General features: G+C 34.5%; 1 protein-coding gene and 1 long non-coding RNA gene across 2 annotated transcripts; both read right to left on the bottom strand.

Annotated features, from left to right (window-relative positions):
• Positions 1–1,111: 1,111 nt before the first annotated feature.
• Positions 1,112–3,232, bottom strand: LOC103449863 (two-component response regulator ORR10). The gene is made up of 5 exons (XM_008389187.4): positions 2,772–3,232; positions 2,518–2,621; positions 2,287–2,364; positions 1,829–1,899; positions 1,112–1,684 (listed from the first exon to the last, which is right to left on the bottom strand). Exons 1-5 carry the CDS (start codon positions 2,875–2,877, stop codon positions 1,372–1,374), a joined length of 672 nt encoding a protein of 223 aa, XP_008387409.2. The 5' UTR covers positions 2,878–3,232; the 3' UTR covers positions 1,112–1,371.
• A 16,723-nt stretch (positions 3,233–19,955) lies between these two features.
• On the bottom strand, positions 19,956–21,106 carry LOC114820145 (uncharacterized). Its single transcript, XR_003767535.2, has 2 exons — positions 20,324–21,106; positions 19,956–20,207 (listed from the first exon to the last, which is right to left on the bottom strand). It is a non-coding gene; the product is annotated as an uncharacterized lncRNA (long non-coding RNA).
• Between the last annotated feature and the right edge of the window lie 4,343 nt (positions 21,107–25,449).

The following is a 25,449-nucleotide window of genomic DNA, read 5'->3' as shown; positions in this document are numbered from 1 at the left end:
AAGGTAATGGACTTGTTAAACTGAAAATGGTGTTATCCACACTTATTTTTACCTCTTATACACCTTATTTAATTTTGGTTGTCAGATTGAATGAATTGAAAAAATAAATTTAAGGACATAAATTAAGAGGGGTTTGTGGGGTAAAAAATAGCATGTGGATAGTACCACCCAAACTTAATTGGCATGGGTTTGACTGTGAGGATTCTCTCTCATTCATGTTGTGGGAGAACTGCTATTTACAATGACATAAGTGAAGTGTTGGGAGTAATGTCACGACCTGTTCCCGGTTTAAAAGATGCATTAGAGGCAGAACAGGGGTGGTCGGGTGTGCTTTAGCTTTTACCGCAATTTAGAGAATGTTTTTAGCGAAAATTATAGGGGCCTTGCCACCTACAAGGCTCTTAACGCACCTCAACTCACATGAGAAAAAAGACTTGGAGGAAAGGGTTTTATGGGAGGAATTTTAACGTTTGAAGACCGGACTCAAAAACTTTGACCCACTGTTGGTCCCACCTCCTTCTCACACCACGCTAAATCGAGCTCCCGCACAGAAGAATTTCTCATTTTAGGAACAGTTGTACGATATTGAAATCGAGGAGGATGTGAAAGATATGCTCTTTTTGTTTTGATTTCAGACTCAGGAGGCAAATGATGTGTTACATGCTTTGCAATTAGGTGACTGCTTGAGCTTGACTTGAGTCTTGAAGAGTTTGAACCTTTTATTTGTATTTTTTTTTTTTAATTTTTGACCAAAAAAGAATAATTTACACTAAATTTATAAAAATTAAGATTTTTTTTAAATTATTATTATTAAGAGAAGGGAGAAGGTTCGAATCTATTATAATAAATTAGGAGAGAGAGCATCCAACTCAAAATGCATGCGGAAACTCAACACCTTATCCACTAAAAGATTTGACTACATACATCTAAATTAAAATTCAAACTTAAAAGAAAACACACTGCTCTTTCCAATTTGGCTAAGCCCAGATCTAGAGTCTTATATTCAGGCTGATTATGAATTGAATGTACCCATCGGTCGATGTTTATTAGAAAGAAAAAAACAGAAACAAAAGAAGGAAACAAGGAAGGAAAACACTGTCGATCAACAACATCCAGTAATCTTGTTTCATATACATGATTTATTTATTTAACTTTCTACTTTATGTCATTAATTTAAGTAGCACAACAAAATTAGAATGAACTATTTCCATGTAAATTGTATACATGAAAAAAAAAAGAAAAAAAAAAAAAACCTTTACACTCATTTCGGCCGGTGTCAACCAGCAACTGAAATGGGAAAAAACGAATATGGGTAATAGAATTACACAGTTCAAATCACAAGGAGAAAAAAAATTTGGACACCTTCATCAATCAAACCAGAGTGGCGATTCCGCTGTATCTTGGTCTAGTTCTTTCAGGTGAAAACCCCTCTTCCACGGGCTTCCTCTTGTTACTGTTTGGCGGTATCGGTTGCGGTTGCGGTTGCGGTTGTTGTTGTTGTTCTAGTTCATGGTGCTCCCGCTCCTGCTCCTGTGATCGAGTCTCTGAGCTTTCAGATTCATCTTCTTGTTTTTCTTGGTTTTGATTGTTGGACTTGGTTTTCATCAAATGGGGTCTAAGCCTACTCAAGTCTGATAATCTCACTGGCTTTAAAAAAAATTCTTCTGCCCCTTCTTCCAAGCATCTGTTATTAACCACATAATTGATCAGTTAAACTTTTCTGAAATAAAATTTCCAAATCTTTACAATACTCTATTGGCTATCTAAGAGAGAGAAATTGCAAACGGAAAAGGTTGCAATTCAGGTTTGTTCTTTTGTCCTCTGTTACCTGTTGATTCTTGAAGGCACATTCTCAGATGACATGATCACAACAGGTATGTTCCTCAGAGATGAAGACTCCTGAAAAATAAAAATAAAAATTCCTATAAACTTTTTGGAACCTGATTTATTTTGGGATGAAAAATTGATAGGGAAAATATTCCAGGAGATTTTAATTGATATTTCAAACCTAAGTGGGCAACTCGCCAATTCTAAGACGGAGTACGGTTCTCTCTCCTCTCCCTTCTTATTTAAATCGTTATGATGAAATCAGCAGCCTATATTAATTTTTTTTATAGAGAGATAAAAGACAAAAATGGAAGTGCAAGATAATGAGAGGAGAGGGTAGGAGAATAGGAAACTGTACTGGACAGATGGAAGGAAGATCTCAATGGGGAGAGAAAGATTGAGTAAAAGAAAAAAGTAAGGGAATAGGAATACAAGAAAATAAACGAATAAAAAGCACACCTTGATTTTCCTGAGCAAATCATATCCTGTCATTCCAGGCATACAGTAGTCCGTAATTACAAGATTCACTCCCACTTCCTGCACAACCACAGCAAAACAAATCAAATTTAGAAGCCCATATTTTTTTATATAATTTCTTCACACAAAAAGAAGGAAAAATAGAGAGAAAATTAATTAAAAGCTTGGGAATTTGGGACATTGAGAGTAGACTGGAGAAGAACATAGTAGTACCTGTTGATTGTTTGGGGAAACAGAAGGTGAATATGAACTGCTTTGAGCATCCTCGTACAAACCCAGAAACTCTAAAGCCTTACTACCAGAATCAACTGTAGTAACTGCATTCAACAATCAAAACCCAACATTAATATAGTAAAACAATGAGAACCCAACACTTGGAATTTCATCAGATTTTCTCTCTTTTGTTCTTTTTTTTTGGAATGACGGAAAATCGAACTCAGAACCTCGAGCGCAGAGGATTTATTTACCTTGGTACGATGAGGTCTTGAGGAGCCTCTCGATCAGCTTCCGATCGATGACGCTGTCATCAACAGCTAGAACATGGAACTGTGAGTCTGTGGCAGCCATCCCCATTTCACACAGATGAAGATGAAGGTTCAAGAACAAAGCAAATACCAAAAGAAATAGCTAGATGTTTATTTTATATTCTTGTTTTTGTATGGTGGGTGGTGTTTTTCTATGGGAGGAGGAGGAAATGAGAAAGAAGGGAGGTTTGTTGTGTTGAAATATGGAGAGGAGGAAGACCCACCAATATCCACATCCCACCAAGCAAGATCCGACCAGATTTCATCCCAAATCTTGCAATTTTTTTCCAAATTGATTTTTGAATTACATGGCAAGCAATGGAAAAAGAAAAAAAGAAAAAAGAAGGATAAATCTAATTTAATAATCCCAATGAAATGAATAATATTTAATTATTGGTTGACAGGCTAAGGGGGTTGGTGGGTTGTATATATTTATGCAAATCACTAAACATATGAGGGGTATATAGGGAACTATATTTTGTAAACCAAATAAAAAGAAAGTTGATAATTGAATTATAATTTAAACGTTAATAATGTACTTAATTTTATTAATAACATATTGTTTGGTTTGTAAATTTTATTTATATATTTAGTCTTATTAAAATTATACAAGCAAAGAGAGGTTTTGTGAGAAGGAGGTGGATTGTCTACTCTTCCATTTCCATATTATTCTCATCTGTTTGTGTGGACACAGTTAAGTCAAGTCAACATTTTATATTGATTTTTTTATAAAAATAATAAAACAAAAAGTAATAAGAATATAAAATATTGACGTAGCTTAATCGTAACCATATAAAACAGAATAGAATGAGAAAAATATGAAAATGGGAGGGCAGACAATCAACCTCCTTGTGAGAAAATAGAAAGTGCCAACCAAAGGGTAAAAAGTTGGAGGAGTGAGAGGGGTGTGGCGGGGAAGGTAGGGGCCCATGAAATTCCTCCCAAGAGATACGGGTGACGTCAGCAGAGGTGCCTTTTTCCCTGGGTGTGGAAATCATGTGGCGCTCGCCATATCTCAAGCAGGTGGGGAGTGGTGGCAAAGGAAAGCAGGCAATTTCTTTTTATTCCCTTTTAAGATTTGCTTCCCATGGCATGCATGATCATGTCACCATGCCCACACCCAACACGCCCATGCAGACATTCAACATTATATTCGTTGGATCCAACTCGAATCCTCTTTGGGAGGATCTTAAGAATCATCACATCATATTCATTCATTGTATATCGTGTGGTTAAAAATTATTTTTTATTTAAAATTAAATACAAACAGTACCTAACTGTGGAGCAAAAAATTATCGAGAAAAATATGGAGGCGATACGTGGATTCTAGGGTTAAAAGGACAAAATTACCTTTGAGGAATACCAGAACTCCTACGCGCGAGCAATGGACAATCATTACTCAATCAAGGTCAAAAGTGCTCAAAATAGGTAATCATTCAAAACCTATTTCATCCATCCTCATCAAATCTTCTCCACAAGGTAACCCTCAAATCATTCATTTCAAATTATATTAATTAGCTAATTAATTTATTAATTAGGTAACAAATTATGAATCACACCCAAAAAACCATCCAAGTGGCCGGCCATACCCCTATAAATACTACCTCATTTTCTCCAAAATTCAATTCCAACTCTCTTGCAAAATTCTCTAAATTCTCCAAACACTTTTCTCTCAAAATTCTAACTTTTGCATCGGAGTTTCTTCGGCCAAAGCCCCCTCATTCATTGTGGGTGCGTGAGGCTCTTGACCTTGACCTAATGTGTTATTTGTTTTGTAGGTGCAATTTTGTCCAAGAATAAGAATGAAGAAATTTGCATCCATACTAACGATTTCTAACCGTAAGATATACGATGAATAGATAGAATATGAGGATCCCTATGATCCTGACAAAGAGGATCCGAAAATGATCCTCATCCCCTTTTCAAATCTTAGTCCAGTAAATTCAACTTACCACTTGTTTTGGGAACATAAAGTACATATATCAATAATAATAGACATTTCATATTGTGTCACGTAAAGAGATTTAGCATGCAGTGTAACTATTACACCGTCACATGGTATTAGCAATCAACATGTTATATGGATGAATCACATAGTTGATGGATTAGGGCAAGTCAAAGGGTATAATATTATTTAAGATATTTACTAACTCCATTCACTTGGCGTACTATATAGGAGTGCACGGGCGATCTTGAAGGTGAGTGAAATGTATCATATGCAAGTTACGTGATGAAAGAAATGTGAATGACGATATATCCTCGACTATTTAGTAGAATCTCCCCACGTTATGTGCAATTTGATGGGTTTATTCTTGAGATTTGTAAAATGGGTAAACTAAATCAAGGTCTTCGAATATTTGACGGTGATTAAGTTGTTTGATTTTTTTAGTTACATTGAATTTTACCATGCGTCAATTTGAATATTTACAAATCACTCACTAGTGATCTCACTTTTTATGTAAAAAGTTGAAAGAATTATAGAAGGAATTTGTAGTTAAGTGGTTAAGAGTGTTTAACTTTGCAATACAAATTTGATGGGGCTTTGCAATAGAAATTCCGATAGGGCTTATATATCTATGAATCACATCGTTGATGTGTCAAAAAATTTAAATTGATATGCATCAATTTCTTAGTTAGATTCATAAACATAGAAATTAAGAATTTTTGCATTGAAAAAAAAAAAAACCTGAAATTTGGTTCCTCAAATTCCAAGTTTAAATTTCATATAATTAATTGTCATTTTCAAATTTCCATGAATAAGAGTTTAAATATAAAAAAAATACAAAAAAACTCAACTATGAGTGGCTACCACCATCATTGTCACCATCACGGCTGATGCCACCACTCATACTGGTGTCTCCCCCGCCAATGTTGCCACCACCACCCACCGTCATCACCACCATCGCCACCGGCACCGGCACCGCCACCACCCACCATCATCACCGCCACCACCACCACCACTACTAGCACATTTCTTAATTGCTATATCACATTTATATATTAATGATCCTATACGCACAATATAATCCGTATTTAAATACCATTCTCCTTTTAGGTTAACCAAACAGAAACATTCACTAATTCTGAAAAGTAAAATCCGGACATTCAATTTTTTTTATTTTAAAATTCCTTAACTTTTTAAAATTTTATCATCCAAATGCAATGTAATATTTTCAATTTAACGTGATACCTTATAAAATTATCGCGATTATAGGTAAAAGGCGGAGTTATAAACCAATTAGAAGAAATCCAACACATGGAAAGAGATTGATCACCTTTATTATAGTGTGGAGAAAATAATTGCTCCTAAAATTACTCGATATGTTATGGTATTATTTTTCTTGATCCAAAACATTGTATTTATCAAATATAGCCAAAATTCCACCTAAATAGATACAAATAACCTCAAATTTAATAATAAAATAAATTAAAGGCTTTTTAGCTAAAATGATTCGTGACTTTGATACAACTCCTTAATCTGGTCCTTAATAATTAATGATAATCAATAGTAGTGTTCTTGAATTTATCTATCGTGAATTATTTGAGTTTTTCCTTGAATTTGTCCATTGTGATCATTTTAGTTTTTTCGTGAAAAATTTGTCAATTGCTCTGTTAGTGTGATGATGTGGCATCATGTGTGTCTCACAAATACTATCATATAACGACATGTGAATTAAATTTAAAAACTATTTTTATATTTCAAACTAAAAATGATATTAGTAAGAAAAAATGCGTTGAAGGCACAATTAAAATTCTGTTGCTCCCACTTGCAGTAAATGCGACGACGCTCAATGTCGGTGATGAGGGTGGTCTAAGGGGATAGAGTTGTGGTGGTGGAGTGTAGAAGCGAAGGTGAAGTTGGACCAAAGCTTAAGACGACAATAACTAAAAAGCTTTTAATTTATTTAATTGTTAAATTTGAGATTATTTGTGTCTATTTAAGTGAAATTTTGGATATATTTGAAAGTTTTTATAAAAAGTGATATTTTTTAAATTAAGAGTTAATTTTTGGCTATATTTGATAAATACTCTATATTAATTCAAGTAAAATACAATTTGGCAGAGAAAAAACAAAAAGTAAAATACAATTATTTGTACCCTTTTTGAGTCGTCTTATCCTATCATGTCTAAATTAGCATTCTTAAAAAAATAAAGGTTGGACCAGTTAATATTACGATTTAGTGGTATTCCTATTATTGACTTTGAATAAAACTATCATGGCTAGCCCATATGAGCCCATTCTCTTGTTCATTAGTGTAGATAATATCATATATATTAAAAAAATCACAGTTTATGAATCTACTAAGGAACTGAAGTTGTTCATTATCATCATATTTCCTCAAAAAAGATTTGGTACAAATGTGTTTCAATTTGTAGAATTACAGACCCATTTGATAATCATTTCAATATTTTATTTTATGTTTTTCAATTTTCATATTTAAAACTGATAACTTATTTAGTAATTGTTTTAAAATGTTTAAAATAATTACAATTGAATGCTCACAAACTTAGCTTTCAGTTTTTATTTTTATAAAAACTAAAAACAATTACCAAACAAATTAATGAATAGGTATTAAAAGTATATACAATTTGATCCACAAAATTTAAATTTTTAAAAATTTGTTCATCCTTCCAACACCAAGAAAACATGTTCATCCAACGAAATTAAAAAAGGAAAAAAAACCACAAATTGGAGAAAAAAAAAGAAAAAGAAGCTTATGTTCTGTCTTTAAAGTGGAGGTTGGAACACCAGATGTAAAAGATAATTTGTCGAATAATGATAGAAAGATTAAAATTTTAAACCAAATTTATAAATCAAATAATATATCATCAATAAAAAATAAGTATGTTAATCAATATTTAATTAATAATTTAATTATCAATAACTACATTATTTTTTTAACAAATTTAATTTATAAAATTTGATATTCGTAGCATTATCTTAAAACAGCCATTTTGTTCGTGATATTTGTAGAAAAGATTCCCAGACACTTTTATTTTTTGTTGTACAACCTGTCACTCACAATCCACGCTTGTTAAACTTGTAGGGCCAGTACCACATTGGAGACATAACCTGCCATTGCCAGAATGATTGTTGATCCATTGATCCCATGTTGCTCAGCTCCACCAACAACGATGGACTCAAATTTAACGAATTTTCCTTCTTCCCGGTCTTGTCATGTCGAATTATATGACAAAATAAAAGGTACAGTAAATAATATCATGATTAATTTTTTATTGTAAAAATGTGATTTTTATTAAAATAAATAGTACTGGAAGCTTTTCATTAAAGTTCCCTTTAAATTATTAGAATATCAAAAACTAAAATTAATCTCATTTTACTACCTTAAAGTTTTTTTTTTTTCAACATTTCATACATTAAGTTTTTTTTTGTCCCAGTTTAGTACCTAAAATCATAATTCTGAGACACTTTCATACATTTGTTAAGCTGTCTATAAAAAAAACCGTAAACCTATGACGTGGTATAACATCCCACATCGTCCAGGGGAGTGATCCTTAAATGTATATTCCCATCCCTACCTAGCACGAGGCTTTTTGGAAGCTCACTGGCTTCGGGTTCCATCGGAACTTTGAAGTTAAGCGAGTAGCGCATGAGAGCACTCCCATGATGGGTGACTTACTGGGAAGTTCTCGTGTGAATTCCTAGAAATAAAACCGTGAGGGCGTGGTCGGGGCCCAAAGTGGACAATATCATGCTACAGTGGTGGAGCGAGCCCGGGAAGTGGTTCGCCTCGGGCCGGGATGTGATACGTGGCGCGCCCATGTAGATAATAACTGGACGTCACGTGTTAATATGAACCCATGTGTATATTAAAAAATTAAAAAATAAAAAATTAATAACAATAAAAAATAAAAAAATTTCTCTCCCTCTTCCCTCCTCGACTCCAACAAAATTGCACCCCAATCTTGGCCATCAGCCCCAGCCTCACAATCTTCCGTATCCATCAACAAATTCACAGCCCGACCCAAAAGAATCCAAATTCAACATGAAACCTTTCCAATTCCTGAAATTTATCAAAATTCCAGTTGGCCTTGATTTGGTTAAATTCGCAAACCCCAACCCCTCAAGTTCAAATGGAATGAAATGGAAAAGATGACGAAATCAAAAGAGAACAAGAAGGGAAGCCTCGCACACACAAGAATCCGACTTTCTCCGAAACTGAAGGGGTCTTCAAGTATATTTTTTTTAATATTTTTCACACTTCTACATAAATTAAAAAATTATTAAAAGCTTTACTACAACAATATCCAAATGATTTGAGTCTTTACTGTTGAATTCTTTGATCTCACTTAGGTTTTTAGTATTATGTTTTTCTTTTATTATTTATTGATTTAAAATATATTTTTTTTGACACTAACGGGTTAGATCATATTACCCGAATTAATGGGTCAAGTTCAGGTCAGGTAGCACCACAACGCCCAGTCCAATGCGAAATATATGCTGAAGTGCGTTTTACAATTAGCACCTAGAACTCTTAAAAAGGATAATATATACGCTTCTAAGTTCAAACTAAAGTGCTATAAATAAGGAGAACATTCTAAGCTAAAGTTCTTAGCTGAACTTTCTAAGTAATCCTAATAAACTTTACTATGGATCTGAAATATACAACTGAACATGCATGCAAGCTTAAGCCACCAACCAATCACTTGGCACGAAAATTGGCCAGACCCCATTGAAAACCCCCTCCCCCTCACAATTATTATATAGAAGACGACCACAGATACAGATAGATTTTCTAGTATACTCGGAAATATTTTATCTGGAGTTTTTAATCTGTTAAAAGATTTCGAAGAACCGTAAAGTTTTTCGTCAAGCTAATATATTCAACACCAGGTGGTAAGAGTAAGAGATGTATGGACAGAAGTAAGCCAAATATTCGCAAGTTTGGCCGTGGTCGATCATTTGTGACATTACTGGTTGTCCACCACCGCAGGCCCGCAGGAACTTTGCATGTTCTCATTTCATATATTTCATCATATGACATCGTAACCTTACCAACGCCTGCAGGACATATAATTGTTTACGCTCAAACTCATGGACCAATACAAATCGATTCCGGGATCCTGTCGCATGCATTGTTGTTGACTTGTTGATTAGTACTTCTTACTTCTTATTATTAATTAGCTGCTCATTTTATTAATTAATAATTGTCACAAAATATAATCACGATCAACAGATTATTACTGATGATTTTGTCACGATCAACAGATTATTAGCAGCTCATACGCTTTCAGTAAATCATTAAAGACAGAAGGGAGAAAGGGTAACAGAACTTAAACATATTCACTCTTACAAATAACCATTTATCGATACGTCATATAATCACGAATCGAGAAATCGGTTAAATCACATTCCTTTTCACTGCGATAAAGCAAAAGGAAAACGTGTGATTAGTTAATGGGTATGCTATCACGAAATGCGAATCGGCTTATTGCTAGCAGAGTTTGAAAGAGCAGGCATCTTCGATCACCTCACCACATGTCTTGTCACGTACAACTTATTGACAGGCAAAACGAATACTGATTTCCCAGGAGGATTCTCTCTGGATCTTCGAATCTTATTCGTTCATTATATATAGTAAAAAAAGATATGTAAGAGCGTCTCTAAATGAGATATCAAAAAGTTCACATCAGCAATAATGGTAAAAAAAAACATCACTAGTGTTTTCCAACCGAAATGAAAATTTCTATGTGGCATGACATAAAAAGGCAGCAGAAGAAGTTGCCATCAAATTTGACAGCAACTTCAAATCTATTTTTAGTAATTAATAAATGATTTTCATAATTTTTATACTTATTACAACTACAAAAAGTAAATAATTTAATAAATAATTGTTTAAATTTGACATATTGGTTAAATAACAAAATAATAATAAATAAATAAAAGATTAATGTGCCACATAAGCCTTCAAATTTAAATTTTATGTTTAAAATTTGACATCTCTTTTGGTGATGGTCTAAGTTGATAGTTGAATTATTACTTAAGTGATAGTAAATGTGCTCATTTCATATTGGTGACACATCATTTGATTTGCAAATTTTGTCTACAAATTTAGTCTCCATAGCATTACTTGATTAGAAATATTTGAGTTCAAGAGAATGACGAACACTATGTTCGAAGAAACATTGAAATTTCATTATAACAATTAAATCGGCAAATGGTTTTAGATTCAATTGAATTTTAATTTGCAAGAATTATCTACAAATCAAGACTACAAAATAGACGATTTGAGTCGCTAAAGTTTGATATAAAATGAGTCTCATAACTAGTCCTCAATTTCTTTAAAAAAGGGGGATGCCTTCCCTTAAAAGGCAATACATATATATGGTGTGTGTATATATATATATATGTATATATACATATACAATGCCATATATGTGTGTATATATATACATATATATGGTGTGTGTGTGTGTCTATATATATATATATATATGGGGTCCCTCTTCTTCCATGTCTCAGGGCTTTTCCTGGTTCTTGCCTTCATGGTCCCCCTCCCCCCTTCATCAATTTGTTTTTTCTCCATGTCTAAAAGAAGTTACCTGAAGTTGATCCCGGGTACCACATATTATGTGTAGTGGGCACTCATCATGATCTATTATGATCATAGCTTAGATTATTACATACATATTGTTTCACCATGAACTCCATTAATTTGGATTAAATGAATTAAAGCCAATTTAATCAATCTCTTTTTAGTGTGCATGTCCATTTATTTTCTTACTAAACTCATTTCAATCGTTTTAATTTAAACCAAAATGTTTTTTTTTTTGATAGAAAAGAAATTCATTAAAGAGCAAAACCCCTAGGGCAATCCGTTTGAGTACACTAAAAAAGAAAGCCGTTAAAGAAAAAGTTCTATCTCAAACATGAAAATCATCAACTGAAAAACCAACACTAGTGATGGCATTCGCCAGAAAATTTACCCCTCTGAAAACATGCCTCCAACAAATGTTTTTTTGGTCATTCTAATTAGGTACATCATTTTGATTTTATAGGACATTATATATAATATACTAACTGTATTCATCCACCCGAAATGTTTAAGGAAATATTAGTTTACTCAATCTTCCTAATAGTCCTAATTAATGTAGTGCACATGTTACTTTGTCACGTCATATTAATTTATTTGAAGCATCATTTTTATTTGAACTTTCATGTTATATGTGCGTGTAGCTGCGTTGATTAGAGCTGTATGTACACTTTCTTATGCATCCGACTCTCTCTCCATAGTAGTAATATATATATATATATATATATATATATATATATATATGTATCTATGTATCTATTTGAGAGAGGGAGAGAGAGAGAGAGAGAGAGAGAGAGAGAGAGAGAGAGAGAGAGAGAGAGAGTTTTCATGTTATTATTGCTATTTTCCTAAATAAACATTTGAAAATCTTAACATAGGCATATGCACAACATAAATAACATGAGGTGGTCGTGATAAATATATAATCAAAGAAAAATATTAAGGAGACGACACTCTACTACCTCTTTAGCATTACTTATAATTAAAATCGCTTTATGCTAGAATTCTAGATAATTAATTATAATTCCATAAAAAATAAATAATGAATTATAAAAAACTCAACAATGACATTTAGGTGGGAGATTCAATTTTTTTTTCTTCAATAAAATTACATCATTAACCACATATGACACATCCCGACCCGGGAGGTCCACTTGGACTCCGAATCGAGCTGTATTGGCTGACACCAGGAGGTGAAGAAGCCATAAAGCGTAGTGATGTGGAAAATGTTGATACATTTAAACCTATAAATGCCTAAATATAAGAGTGCGCTTGTGAGCGAACTTAATTCACACGTGATGCAGAGCACAAGTAAAGTACAGTAGAGTAGATTGAGAATTATACCATTGAAGGTAATCTCCAATACCAAGATTGCCAATAATCCCTGTCGATATGAAAACTTAGCTACTAAAACTTGGAGGGCCAAAAACAAAGGTGAGTGGGTAGAAAAAATAAAGCTTTGTAAAACCTTTTCAAAACGTAATAATCCCTTGTCATAAAACAAGTATAATTTCCAAATATACATACTACGTATAGTATGAAAACACTTACCGTAGCTTGCAATTTCTCAAGAATTCAATGCGTCACAATATATTTCGTAAATAAACATCTAACGTTCAAAAATCACATAATCTCGCATAGACAAACATATCATATCGAGTGCTCATCGACATATACTGACACACGAGTTCATGTAGAGGTATTCTGACATGAACATTACTGGGTGTAAGAATGAATTACACTATAGTACTACAATCACGTGAAGACTGGAGCTATGCACATCGCATACGAGTCCTAATTGCCTATAGCAATCTAGGACAAGATTGGCACCTACAATGGATCCAAAGTGAGCGTACGGTGCGATGTGAACATACACGTGAAGTCTGGCTCTGGCCCAGGTGAGTACAAACACCAGTGTAGCACACGATGAGCAGACAACGTAAATATGGTCATACCACAGTGATTCGATAAATCTAGTCAACAACATACTATTCAAATAAAATATTGATCATGACCGTATATAAAATTTCATAATAGTACGCATGCATGTGCATCACGTAGGATTTAGCATACTTTCTTAAATTTCATCATTTCGCTAATTCTTATAAACGTTAATCTAATCTAGGTATACGTAGTAAATTCTTTATTAAACATATATGGTAACTAGATAAATATATATAGTATATAAAAGAAAAGACCTATTCACAAATCATGTCATCAAGTCGAACCCACCTCGCGGGCATCGAAGATCCTTGCAATGCGTTTCACCTAGAAATGAAACCATTTATGTAAATATATGACGTACTAACGCGTTTTCATACAAAGTATGACAAATAAAGAAACTATTTTAAAACGGTTGAATTTCGGAAAACGAATGGTGGATTCAAATTCGGCACGTCAAGAAACTTAATGAGGGACCTCAGGTTCCCCCACGCGTTGCCACGGGACGGCGTCCCGGGAGGCCACGCACTGAATTGAGTTGTCGAAAAGTTAGCTAGAAAAGTCGTCAGTGTTGCCATGGACGACGATGGAGCATAGTAACTTCGGAAAGGCGCGTGTGCTCCACACGCCAAGTACAACAATACTCGCCGTCTTCGCGAAGCACATGTTCGGCTCGATTTCTAGGGCAACTTCCAGGGCTAATATGTAGCTCGATTCACCACCAAAATCGATGATACAAAAACCAACTTGAAGCTAGAAATGTAGGGAGTCGATCTATACCTATTGGTAGCCCAATCGTGGTTGGTGTTGGCAGGGAAGTTGGTTTAAAAGTGGTCGGATGGCCTTGGTTTTTCCTTACCAGTTTTCTGGAAAATTGTCCCCGACATTTTTTTACTCTTGAACACCACCAAAACAAGCGCGTAACTTCAAAAGTAAACTCAGACAACAACAAGGGAAAGATTGAGGAAGTCCCGAGGCTTACCTTGGTCGGGATCATGGAAAACTCGTCGAAAAACTCCTCGAACAGAAACAGTGCTACAGTGACGCGTAGGGTCTGGTCTAGGTTCCATTGGAAGATTTGAGTTTAACGAAGGTGTGGGGAATGATAAGGTGTGGTGGTTTGACGATTTGGCTCGTCGAAGCTGACGAGTGATGGTGCTCGGGTTTGCAGGATTCTCTGCACTTGCAGAGAGAGAGACAAGGAGCAGCTGAGAGATGAGAGCTTGAGTGAAGAGAGATAGATCTGGATTTGTTGGAGAAGGAGACAACGGCAGAAAATGAGAGGAAAGCTTGGGTGAGGTGTGAGTCCCACTGGCCTAAAAATATTATTAAACTATTAAAATATCCCACAAATAATATTAAAATAATAATATAATAATAAAATATTATTAAAATAATAATATAATAATTATGAGAAATATATAAAATAATAAATAGTAATTTTTACAAAAGTATTTTTTGGATTCGTAGTTCCATAAAATCTCCATCGTAATTCTGATTTCGATTCCACTTGCGCCTACTTGTTCGTACCATTGAGTACTTCGAGAATACGATAAAATGATAGCTCGTATGCGTCACAAAAATACAGTCAACGAAAGTCAACAATCTCTCCTCAAGGGCATTTTCGTCAATTCACTCCTTTAAAATTAATAAAATCATAAAATTAGGGAATGATTGGTACAATCTACTCACCTTAAAAAAATTTCGTCCCCAAAAGAGAATGCCATTCCGTCGCGATCGGAGTGCAATGATTCATCTTTCATGCCCCCAAACTCATACATTTCTTCTCCTTCAGTATAATCCTATAATAATGAACCTTTATAAAAATATAAGGTCAAAAATACATACGTAATAACATAACGTCCATATATATATATATATATAAAATAAAGTAACTTAAAATAATTGTATTGAAATCAAAACTTAACATAAAAATGATTTTCCATCTACACGCTCATAGCGTCATGTACTCCGAAGATATGCGTGTAGTATCTTTGAGTCAAGCCCAAACAATAAATAAAAATACTAAAGTAGACAAGACTACTTGCCCACTTGCTTAACGAATCGAACGAATAAGTTATTGATCCTGTAACACTGACAACTCATTATTATCTCGATAAGCCCGAGGGTGCAATGTTACCATCATGCCCCCCATTGGGGAAATACACATGTATATCGTCTGATTTAAGCCTTGATTGAGCTCACACACTATCTTTTTGGCAACAACATCAATAGCACACAAATTGCTACATCGTAATCCCGATCATTCGTATTCTAGTTCACAATACTCATTTGTCAAACATGTACTATGTGTAAAATCTCTATACAACGACTTAAATGGTACCATACACATAAACAAAATGGTAATCGTAGTTACACGCAACTCTAATAAAGATAAATGTCTGTTACAACCATACCAAGTCTGTAGAATGAACAAAACGCAACATGTACACCAAAGTCTGGATAGTTCGTTCAAACCGTTAGTCTAAGGGTGAAATGTGGTACTATCCAAAAACATAGTACACATGGTCTTCAAGAAGACTTCCCAAGACTTGGAAATGAAACGTACATCACGGTGAGCTACAGTAGTGATATGTATACCATGTAGCCGAACAATATGGTTCACAACGCCTTAGCAAGCAGATTCATAGTGAATTTCTCTTGAATTTTGCAAAAAACTATGTTGAGAAGGCTAAAAGAACACTCAGATTTTGAGGGTCAAAACAAGTCCATCAAATCTAGAATACAAGATAACTGGATTAAATGCATATATCTCACTACAACTGTAGCTTTTGGAATATTCAATCACCAACGGTAAAGATTTGTTGGGTGATTGAGGAATTAATGGTCACAACGAAAATTTAGATGTCCGAGCGATTTTCCTAAATAATTTGTTTGCATTATACGAAGTGTAGTTGGATAAACACATACCTAAGGTCGACTAGAATGTTTTCTAGCACAAAGAGGTGAATATGGAATCATAGTCAGAATAGACGTTGATCGAAATGCCAGAAAATCTGATAAATTCAAGAATGAGAAATTTTACCAAGTGGTCTAAAATGTAGTCCATTTGGACCAATGGAAAGTAAGCTCACTTGTCAAGTCGGTTGATAATCATCGAGACATCATTGTAATCTCCACATATACAAGATACCTTGTACCAAGAGTTCATCGTGATATTTCCCCATCTCAATTTGAATACAGGAAGTGATTATAACCACTCGAATGATTTCTTGTTGATTTGTAGGCAACATCACGTCAATACTCATGAATTCCAATTGAAATAAGCAGGGCATGCATAAAGTGTTCAAGCGTACATGTGTTATTTACTGCACTCATCAATAATTACATTTGCACAACCGAGGTAATACACGATAGTGTAATCGTAGACGTTGATTTGGTTCTTCCATCATCGCTGTCAGAAATTTAGCTTATTTCAAATGAGGATGTATTTGAGAAGTCTAAGGTTGGTAAAGATTATGGGCACATTTCTCCATAGAGAGGTGTCACCCGATTTTCAAATGAAGGTGTTAACTGTTGACTCTAAGTCATGAATAAGATTGTTCATTTTGTACAGGTCCAACCATTGGGAAGCACAAGCGATACTCCATCGTGCTGCATCTACATAGCCAAAACATCCGGGGAAAATATCATCGTGGATTTTGAAATTATCGATGTTATCGAAAATTGTACAAACAAGGGTAAGAGATAGATAACACCTCAGTTGTTAGAAACTTTATTCACATTTAAAGTCTAAAATTAAACTAACTTTCCTCAGTCAACTTGTGTGGAGAAACACTACAGCTAAAGAGTCGTTAACAAACTGCTGATAAAAATTGACAAGGTCAAGGATATCTCATAATTTACAACAACACTTGGTGAGGATTTCAATTTCTACAATTACAACCTTTTGGGAAAAGAAATGAATATTGTTTGATGAGATCATATCTCCCAAGAAAAGTACTTGATCTAAACAAAGCTACACTTGAGGAATTTGGTATAAAGCTGACTGTCGGTGTTTAAAAATTTTGATTTCGTTGCTTGGGTAGATGAGAAAGTCATCAGTAAGACTACTACGAATTCATCAGGCTATGGAAGAAATTCGGACCCTAAAAGTTGGTTGGGTAGACCATCAATTCGAAATATGGGTATCAACAGTTTTAATCATCACCTGATTGAGTTGCTAAAATCTAGGTACGATCCTAAGGTTGAGTCTTTTGCCTTTACAAATAAGTTTGAGGTTCTCTAAGATAAAGTGTTTGGTTGGGTACATATCTAATCGGTAAGTTCTTGTAACTAAGTTTTCTCAATCATGTTGGAGTTGTTCAAGGAGATGCAAGGAAAATAGGTGTAATACTAGAAAGTTGATTGATAATGTATTCTACTTCTCGCTTTAGTAGTATCTTAGATAAATTTTGAGAAGTGACACTGGATATATATGTCCTCGAAATGTACCATAGTACTTCTTTTCACAACGCCATGTACTAAAGGCATTCACAACTTCCCCAATACTCATCTCGTTCTTACAACGGGAGTTTAACTAGTGCTACAATTCTAATGTTTACCTATGGAAGTGATTGAAAATATGACTGGTCAAAGAGGTTTGGTTACCTAAGTGGAAAGTATAGTTAAAACAACTACAAGTTTACTGATATCCAACAAGGCTTACTCCTAAGTTTCCACAATTTTAATTTATTCGGCTCAGGTTGTCATTGTTAATTAGTCTATCAGTCGCGCTGCTAATTAATGCAATAATGATATTTTGATATTGTTCGTTACCCAGAAATTGTGAACTGGTGTTCTGGCACAAAGGTATCACTCCCAGATACTAGCATGAGTCCGGTATTAGAAATCATACCGCCTGAATACTGGTTGACAACTTCTGGATATCTGACGGTGTCATCAATTAGTAGTGCCACTGTAGGCTAATTACAGGTTAGAGCCTGCTCGGGTGGATGGTTTCATATGATTGGTAAGGAATTGATCCTAAGAGTTGGTTTCGTTGGTTCTAGGGGAAATTGATCACTGCTTCTGGAACTTGCACTCTCATGCATATACTCATCAACATGGCAAGTGCAACATCGAAAGAAACTCTGGAAACTAGTGTTAGTTGAAATGTCCTAAGGCCAGAAAAAGGAATTTGCTAATAACCTACTTCAGAACAGGTATAATGAGATTTGATCTTCCTCCTGAAGATCCATAATTATAACTAGTGCGTTTGAGAAGATTACTACTATCGGGGACCAAAAGTGATTGTCTCTAGATGTTCTTCCATCGAGCGCTACCACTTTAGCACCACATCGTCACTCGAGACATTTTTGGAAATTTCGATGAAAGGAAAAACTTCGTAGAAATTCCAATAGGTGGTATACCAACGGGTGCTGCCAAGGAATCAAAACTATGCCTGGTTTCTTATCTCGAAATGGTTGGTAATGATGATGAGACAGTAGTTGTGGGATTGATTAGTAAATCTCTGGTGGCACACAATTACCGATACATTAGCCCTGCTTCAGGGCTAACAATCTATACCAAGTAAAAAAATTTCCTTGGCAGGAAGGTTCTTTATTTAAGTCTAGAGGCGGTCACCAAAATGTTCTTCTAGAAGGTTGATAAGTCGTCTAAGTAACCCAAAACTTAGGAAAAGCTACCATTTTTTCTTTTCGTATTAGACAAGGTGGCATGGTTCGACATTAGGTTCAAAAACCGAAAATGCTTACATCACATGTGTGATGAACACAATACTGCCCAAACTTATGTTTTGATACCAAAGTGACACACCCCGACCCGGGAGGTCCACCTGGACTCCGAATCGAGCTGTGCTAGCCAACGTCGGGAGGTGATGAAGCCATAAAGTTTAGTGATGTGGAAAATGTGGATAAATTTAAACCTAAAAATGCCTAAATACAAGAGTGCGCTTGTGAGCGGGATTGAACCCAATTCACAAGTGAGCACAACTAAAGTATAGCAGAGTAGATTGAGAATTATACCATCGAAGGTAATCTCCAATACCAAGATTGCCAAGAATCCCCATCGATACGAAAGCTTAGCTACTAAAATTTGGAAGGGCGTAAAACAAAGGTGAGTGGGCCTAAAAAATAAAGCTTTGTAAAACCTTTTCAAAACATAATAATCCATCACCGTAAAACAAGTATAGTTTCCAAATATACATACTACATATAGTATGAAAATACTTGCAGTAGCCTACAATTTCTCAAGAAATCAATATGTCACAATATTTTCGTAAATAACATTTAACGTCTGGAAATCACATAACCTCGTATAGACAAACATATCATATTGAGGGCTTATCGACATATGCTAACACACAAGTTTATGTAGAGGTATTTTGACATGAACAAGATTGGGTGCAATAATGATTTACGCTCTAGTACTACAATCACATGAAAACTGGTGCTATGCGCATCACATAAGAGTCCTAATTGCCTATAGCAATCTAGGATAGGATTGGCACCTACAAGGGATCCAAAATGAGTGTACGGTGCGATGTGAACATACACGTGAAGCCTGGCCCTGGCTCGGGCAAGTACAAACACTAATGTAGCACACAATGAGCAGACAACGTAAATATAGTCATACCACAGCGATTCGATAAATCTAGTCAACAACATACTATTCAAATAAAATATTGATCATGGTTGTATATACTTGTGCATCCTGTAGGATTTAGCATAAAATTCCATCATTTCACTAATTCTTATAAACGTTAATCTAATCTAGGTATACGTAGTAAATTCTTTATTAAACATATATATGGAAACTAGATAAATATATATAGTATTTAAAAGTAAAGACCTACTCACAAATCATGTTGTCAAGTCGAACCAGCCTTGCAGGCATCGAAGATCCTTGCAATGCGCTTCACCTAGAAACGTAACCATTTACGTAAATATATAACATACTAACATATAAATGCGTTTTCGTACAAAGTATGGAAAATAAAGAAACTATTTTAAAATGGTCGAATTTCGAAAAACATACGGTGGATTCGAATTCGGCACGTCGAGAAACTTAAGAAGGGACCTCAAGTTCCCCTACGCGACACCTCACGCAAGGCTCGGGAGGCCACGCGCTGAAGCACAGTACCTCTGGAAGGCGCGTGTGCTCTACGCGCCGAGCACTGCAGCACCACTCGCAACCCACGTGCCCGCGAGTACAACAATACTCGCAGTCTTCACGAGGCACATGTTCGACTTGATTTCTGGGCCAACTTCCAGGGCTAATATCTACCTCGATTCACCACCAAAATAAATGATACAAAAACCAACTTGAAGCTAGAAATGTATGGAGTCGATCTATACCTATTGGTAGCCTAGTCATGGTCTGTGTTGGCCGGGAAGTTGGTCTGAAAGTGGTCGGATGGCCATGGTTTTTCCCTACCAATTTTTTGGAAAATTGTCCCTGAGGTTTTTCTATGCTTGAACACCACCAAAACAAGCCCGTAGCTTCAGAAGTAAACTTAGAGCAACAAGAAAGGAAAGATCTAGGAAGTCCTTAGGCTTACCTTGGTCGGGATCGTGGAGAACTCGCCGGAAAACTCCTCGAACAGAAACAGTGATACAGTAAAGTTTAGGGTTTGGTCTGGGTTTGATATGAAGATATGAGTTTAACAGAGGTGTGGGGAATGATAAGTTGTGGTGGTTTGACGGTTTGGCTTGCTGGAGCCGACAAGTGATGGTGCTCGAGTTTGCAAGATTCTTTGCACTTGCACAGAGAGAGAGACAAAAGAGAGCTGAGAGATAAGAGCGTGAGTGAAGAGAGATAGATCCGAATTTGTTGGAGAAGATGGAGACACACGACAGAAAATGAGAGGATAGCTTGGGTGAGGTGTGGGTCCTACGGGCCTAAAAATATTATTAAACTGTTAAAAATGTCCCCCAAATAATATTAAAATAATAATAATAATATATTAATTATGAGAAATATATAAAATAATAAATAGTAATTTAAAAAAAAGTATTTTTTCGGATTCGTAGTTCTGTAAAATCTCCATCGTAACTTCAATTTCAATTCTGCTTGCACCTACATGTTCGTACCGTCGAGTACTTCGAGAATACAATAAATTGGTAGCTCCTACGCGTCACGAAAATACGATCAACGAAAGTCAACAATCTCGCCTCAAGGGCATTTTCGTCAATTCACTCCTTTAAAATTAATAAAATCGTAATATTCGGGATGGGTTGTTACAACATATGCATTATGGTTGACCTAAAAAAAAAACTATTTATACATTAGCCACATGTGGAACTTAATTATCAAGGGAGAGGTGTACCTACCATTTTGATGTTTGTTTTTATAAGTAAGTCCTAATAACAAACACCATATTGCCACTTAATATTGCTATCTAGTGATATTTTTCTTCACTTGTAAGTACCTTAGATTCGATTTTCACCAAACACAATTTTGAATTACATTATTGCTAGCTCATTGTGAGACTTAACCCACTATCTCACTCTTTAATATAGATAATATCGTTTGTTTCAAAATAAGCACCATATTTTAATTAATTATTGGTCGACAACACAGTTTATCATCCATAAATAACAAAGGAAAAGAAGGATGATTAATATATACAAACAATTACAATTAGTATTTGACTTGTAATGAAATATCAAATAATTAAGTTTGCGGGTCAATGTCAACAAATTGACAATATTGACGCGCCACATGAAATTGTTCATGTGCAAGATATGGTGGAGGTTAGTCTTTTCAAGGATCAATGGAAATGTGACGTAGATGTGCCACTTGAAAAAGTTGAACCTAACTTATTACCGAACTGCTAAATATGAATAGCTAGTGCTATTTAATCAAACAAAGCCACATTTTTCTTTTTTTAAAAGAGCTCGTGGTGAAACCACAATAGTCAATTCTTTTGAGGGCCAGAAAAATTTACAAAGACATTTTAACATCTCTCTTCCTATCATTGTGTGATCCACTAACGCCATGAATCGAACATAGATCAAAATGTACAACATTAATTTATTTCTCTCAACCTTTCGTAGAATATTGCAGGTAACTCGTGCCTCCAATTTCTTTATAATACATCAAACGAACGTTATCAATCCTTAATCTATTGTACCTAAAAATTTGGATTCATTCTAAAGAATATATTTATGGATATGAGTTTATTAAATTAGTAAATTAGTATATGGAGCCACATGAACATCAATGCACTGGGATAAAAAAAAAAAAACTAAAAAATAAGTAAAATTAAAAAAGAGTTTCACATATTGTTGAATACACTCTACATTATAACTATTAATTATTAATGACTTATATACCATAATATGCAACGACAATTTTGATCTTACACAGTTAAAAAGAAAAAATCTAAATATACTCCAAATTACTTTTAACATACATATGCGAAGATTATTATTTTCTTCAACTCTAACTATTTAGTACTACGATCTAGCTTTATTCCTCTTCATTTGTACGTGAGAGGTCTTAGGTTCGATTCTCGCCAAATGCAAAGTTGAACCACATTATAGCTAGCCCATTGTAAGCCTTAGCGCCCCCCCTCCCCTTCCCTTCCCTAATATAGATAATATCGAGTGTTCAAAAAAAAAAAAAAAAATTAAAAAAAAAATCTCAAAGCCACTCACACCCTTCCTCCATTGTAGAACAAAACCCTAACAATGAACACATGTTGATTGAAAATAAATTATATTTTACAAATAAAATATAAAATCGACGTTGTGTAAGCTTCACATGAGGTAAGATTTCATATCTTTTTCATTGTTTTAGAGAGAAACTAATGAATCATTAGACTTGGTAACACAACTTTTTGGTTTTATTATCAGGGAGTAGGCTTGCAAATGTTGTCAGTCCTTTTTTCCTCGGTTGGATGTTAGTTTTCTGGTATGACTTCATTTTTTTTTTCTTGGACGTGTCTTAGTGCATGCAATTTAGTGCTCCTTAACATGGGAATATAACTGCTTCAAGGGTTACGGTTTAGGAAATATAAGTGCTCCATAACGTGATTGATAAATTTTTTACGAAATGATCAAAACTGATATATGGTGGACAAATTTAAAAATCATTTTTATCAGATTTCAATGTTATAGAAAAAAAATGAGAAGTTATGCTAATATCAAATTATTTTAGCTAAAAAGCCTAAAACAACCCTTAAAAATAATAAACAAGACATGCTTATAGGTCCTAATATATATTTAGTAATTGAGGAGGTTCACCCAATCATGATTTAGAAGTATAAAGACTTGTCGACAAATACAAGTGAACCACAACCAAAACCAAGGCTGTTAAATTAAGAGATACAGTTGTCCTTTAAGATCTTTGAAAACATAAACAAATAATTTAAAAGATCGGATCAAGTTGTTTAAGTGACGAAATTTTTGTGTGTGTTGGGAACACAACTTACAACATCTCCAATTGAGACCCTAAATGGAGTCCCTACAACTGTATAGTCTCTAAATAGAGGGACAAATGATTTCCAATGGGCCGGAATTGAATTCCTCAAAGTATCTTAATACATAGAGACTTGACGGATACCTCAAAAGAATTATCAAATATGAGGACTACATATAGGAACTCAAATAATGGACTTCATATAAATTTTGAGTGGGAATAGTGCTGCTATTTATGGTTTTTTTTTCTTGTTTTTTGAACCCACCCAAGTGGGGCAACTTCTAACTCTAAGTTAGTCATTTGGTCAGTGTTGGATCAGAGTGAGATGCCACAGAATCTAGTTCCTATTATTGAAAATATCAAGTGAACGACTATCAATTTTTATTGCATTGACTAGAAACATATTTATAGAGAGGCTAACTTTGTGGCGGATGCCTTCGCTCGCCATGGCCTTCTTATTACTGATTGTCATATTTAGGATCATTGTATTCCTTCATTTGCTCTTCATGCTCTTCAGTTTGATTCTGTAGAGAACGGTTTCACTCAAGGTTTTTCCCTTTAATATATTTTTCTTGATTCAAAAAAAAAAAAAAAAAAAAGTGGGGCAACTTCTCATTTGCCTTTTCTTTTTAATTCTTGAAAAATCAACGGTAAAGATAGGTTTTTATTTTTATCAATGGTTACAATATTTCAATGGAATGAATAATAATTTTTTAATATTTTAGTCCCTATATTTAGGGATATACTATAAGGAATTTCCATTGTAGACATTATTCTTTTAGGGACTCGAATATTCCTCTAAAACTCTTAAATGAGTCCATAAGTGGGGACTCCCATTGAAGATGCTCTTAGTACACTAAGTATTATAATACAAATGATTGAAATTTTTTAATCCAATATCCAACCACTAGTATTATGATATTTAATGTATTAAGCTGTGTTCCCAATACACTGAAAATTCTGTCATTGAAGTGGGGCATGATATTAGGTTTAGGGGGATACCAATTATCAAGGAAAAGTTAATTATGCACGCCCAAAAGTGACGTAAAGAAACAATCACAAAAGCCTAACGATATGCCAAAGTTGGAAAATTAGTGCCAAAAAGAGGCTCATCAAAGAAGGCCATTGTATTTTGTGTAGGACTAGGACTATGATGGCTTTTGAAAGTCTTCTGTAATCAAAATTAGTTTTACACTGCCTTCTAGTATAACACATGGTTTCGATGTATACTTTGTGATTGCTATAAGGGGTTTGTATGTTGTTAACAAAAATTGATTTGGACCGCATTATTGTTAGTGGTATTCCTGTTCATTTGTTAGTAAAAAGTCTTAGGTTTGATTATTGTCAAAGGTGAATTTGAACCGCATTATTGCTAACCCATTGTGAGACTTAACCCACTCTCTCATCCTTAGTGTTGTTAATATTGTTTGTTAAAAAAAAAAAAAAACTGAAAATTTTGAGTTTTCCCATTTAAACAAATTTTTTTTCTCACCTTTAACCTGTCGTACTTCTTTTTCTAGAGTTAAATCCAATAACTAGGATCCAATTAAACAAATTTTCATTCACAGCTTAATTACTAGTATTCTATAAGTTTTCGTATATATTGGAAATCTGGTAACATTTTCTTAAGCGTTTGAATTTTCTAATTGATTGTATGTATAATTTCACCCTATGGGAATGATAGATTCAGTTTTTTCCACCTTTGTTTTTTTTTAATCAAAATTTCAAATTTTCAATGC

Source organism: Malus domestica, chromosome 12 (genome assembly GCF_042453785.1).
Source record: "Malus domestica chromosome 12, GDT2T_hap1".
Lineage (NCBI taxonomy): Eukaryota > Viridiplantae > Streptophyta > Magnoliopsida > Rosales > Rosaceae > Malus > Malus domestica.
The sequence above is the reverse complement of the archived record's forward strand: the minus strand, read 5'-3'. Positions and strand labels throughout refer to the sequence as shown.

Coding starts and splice junctions, on each gene's coding strand:
- LOC103449863 (XM_008389187.4), bottom strand. CDS start 2,877: ATGGGGATGGCTGCCACAGACTCACAGTTCCATGTTCTAGCTGTTGAT. Junction 1,900..2,286: donor ATTTGCTCAGGAAAATCAAG/GTGTGCTTTTTA, acceptor TTTATTTTTCAG/GAGTCTTCATCTCTGAGGAA. Junction 1,685..1,828: donor GTGCCTTCAAGAATCAACAG/GTAACAGAGGAC, acceptor GGTTAATAACAG/ATGCTTGGAAGAAGGGGCAG.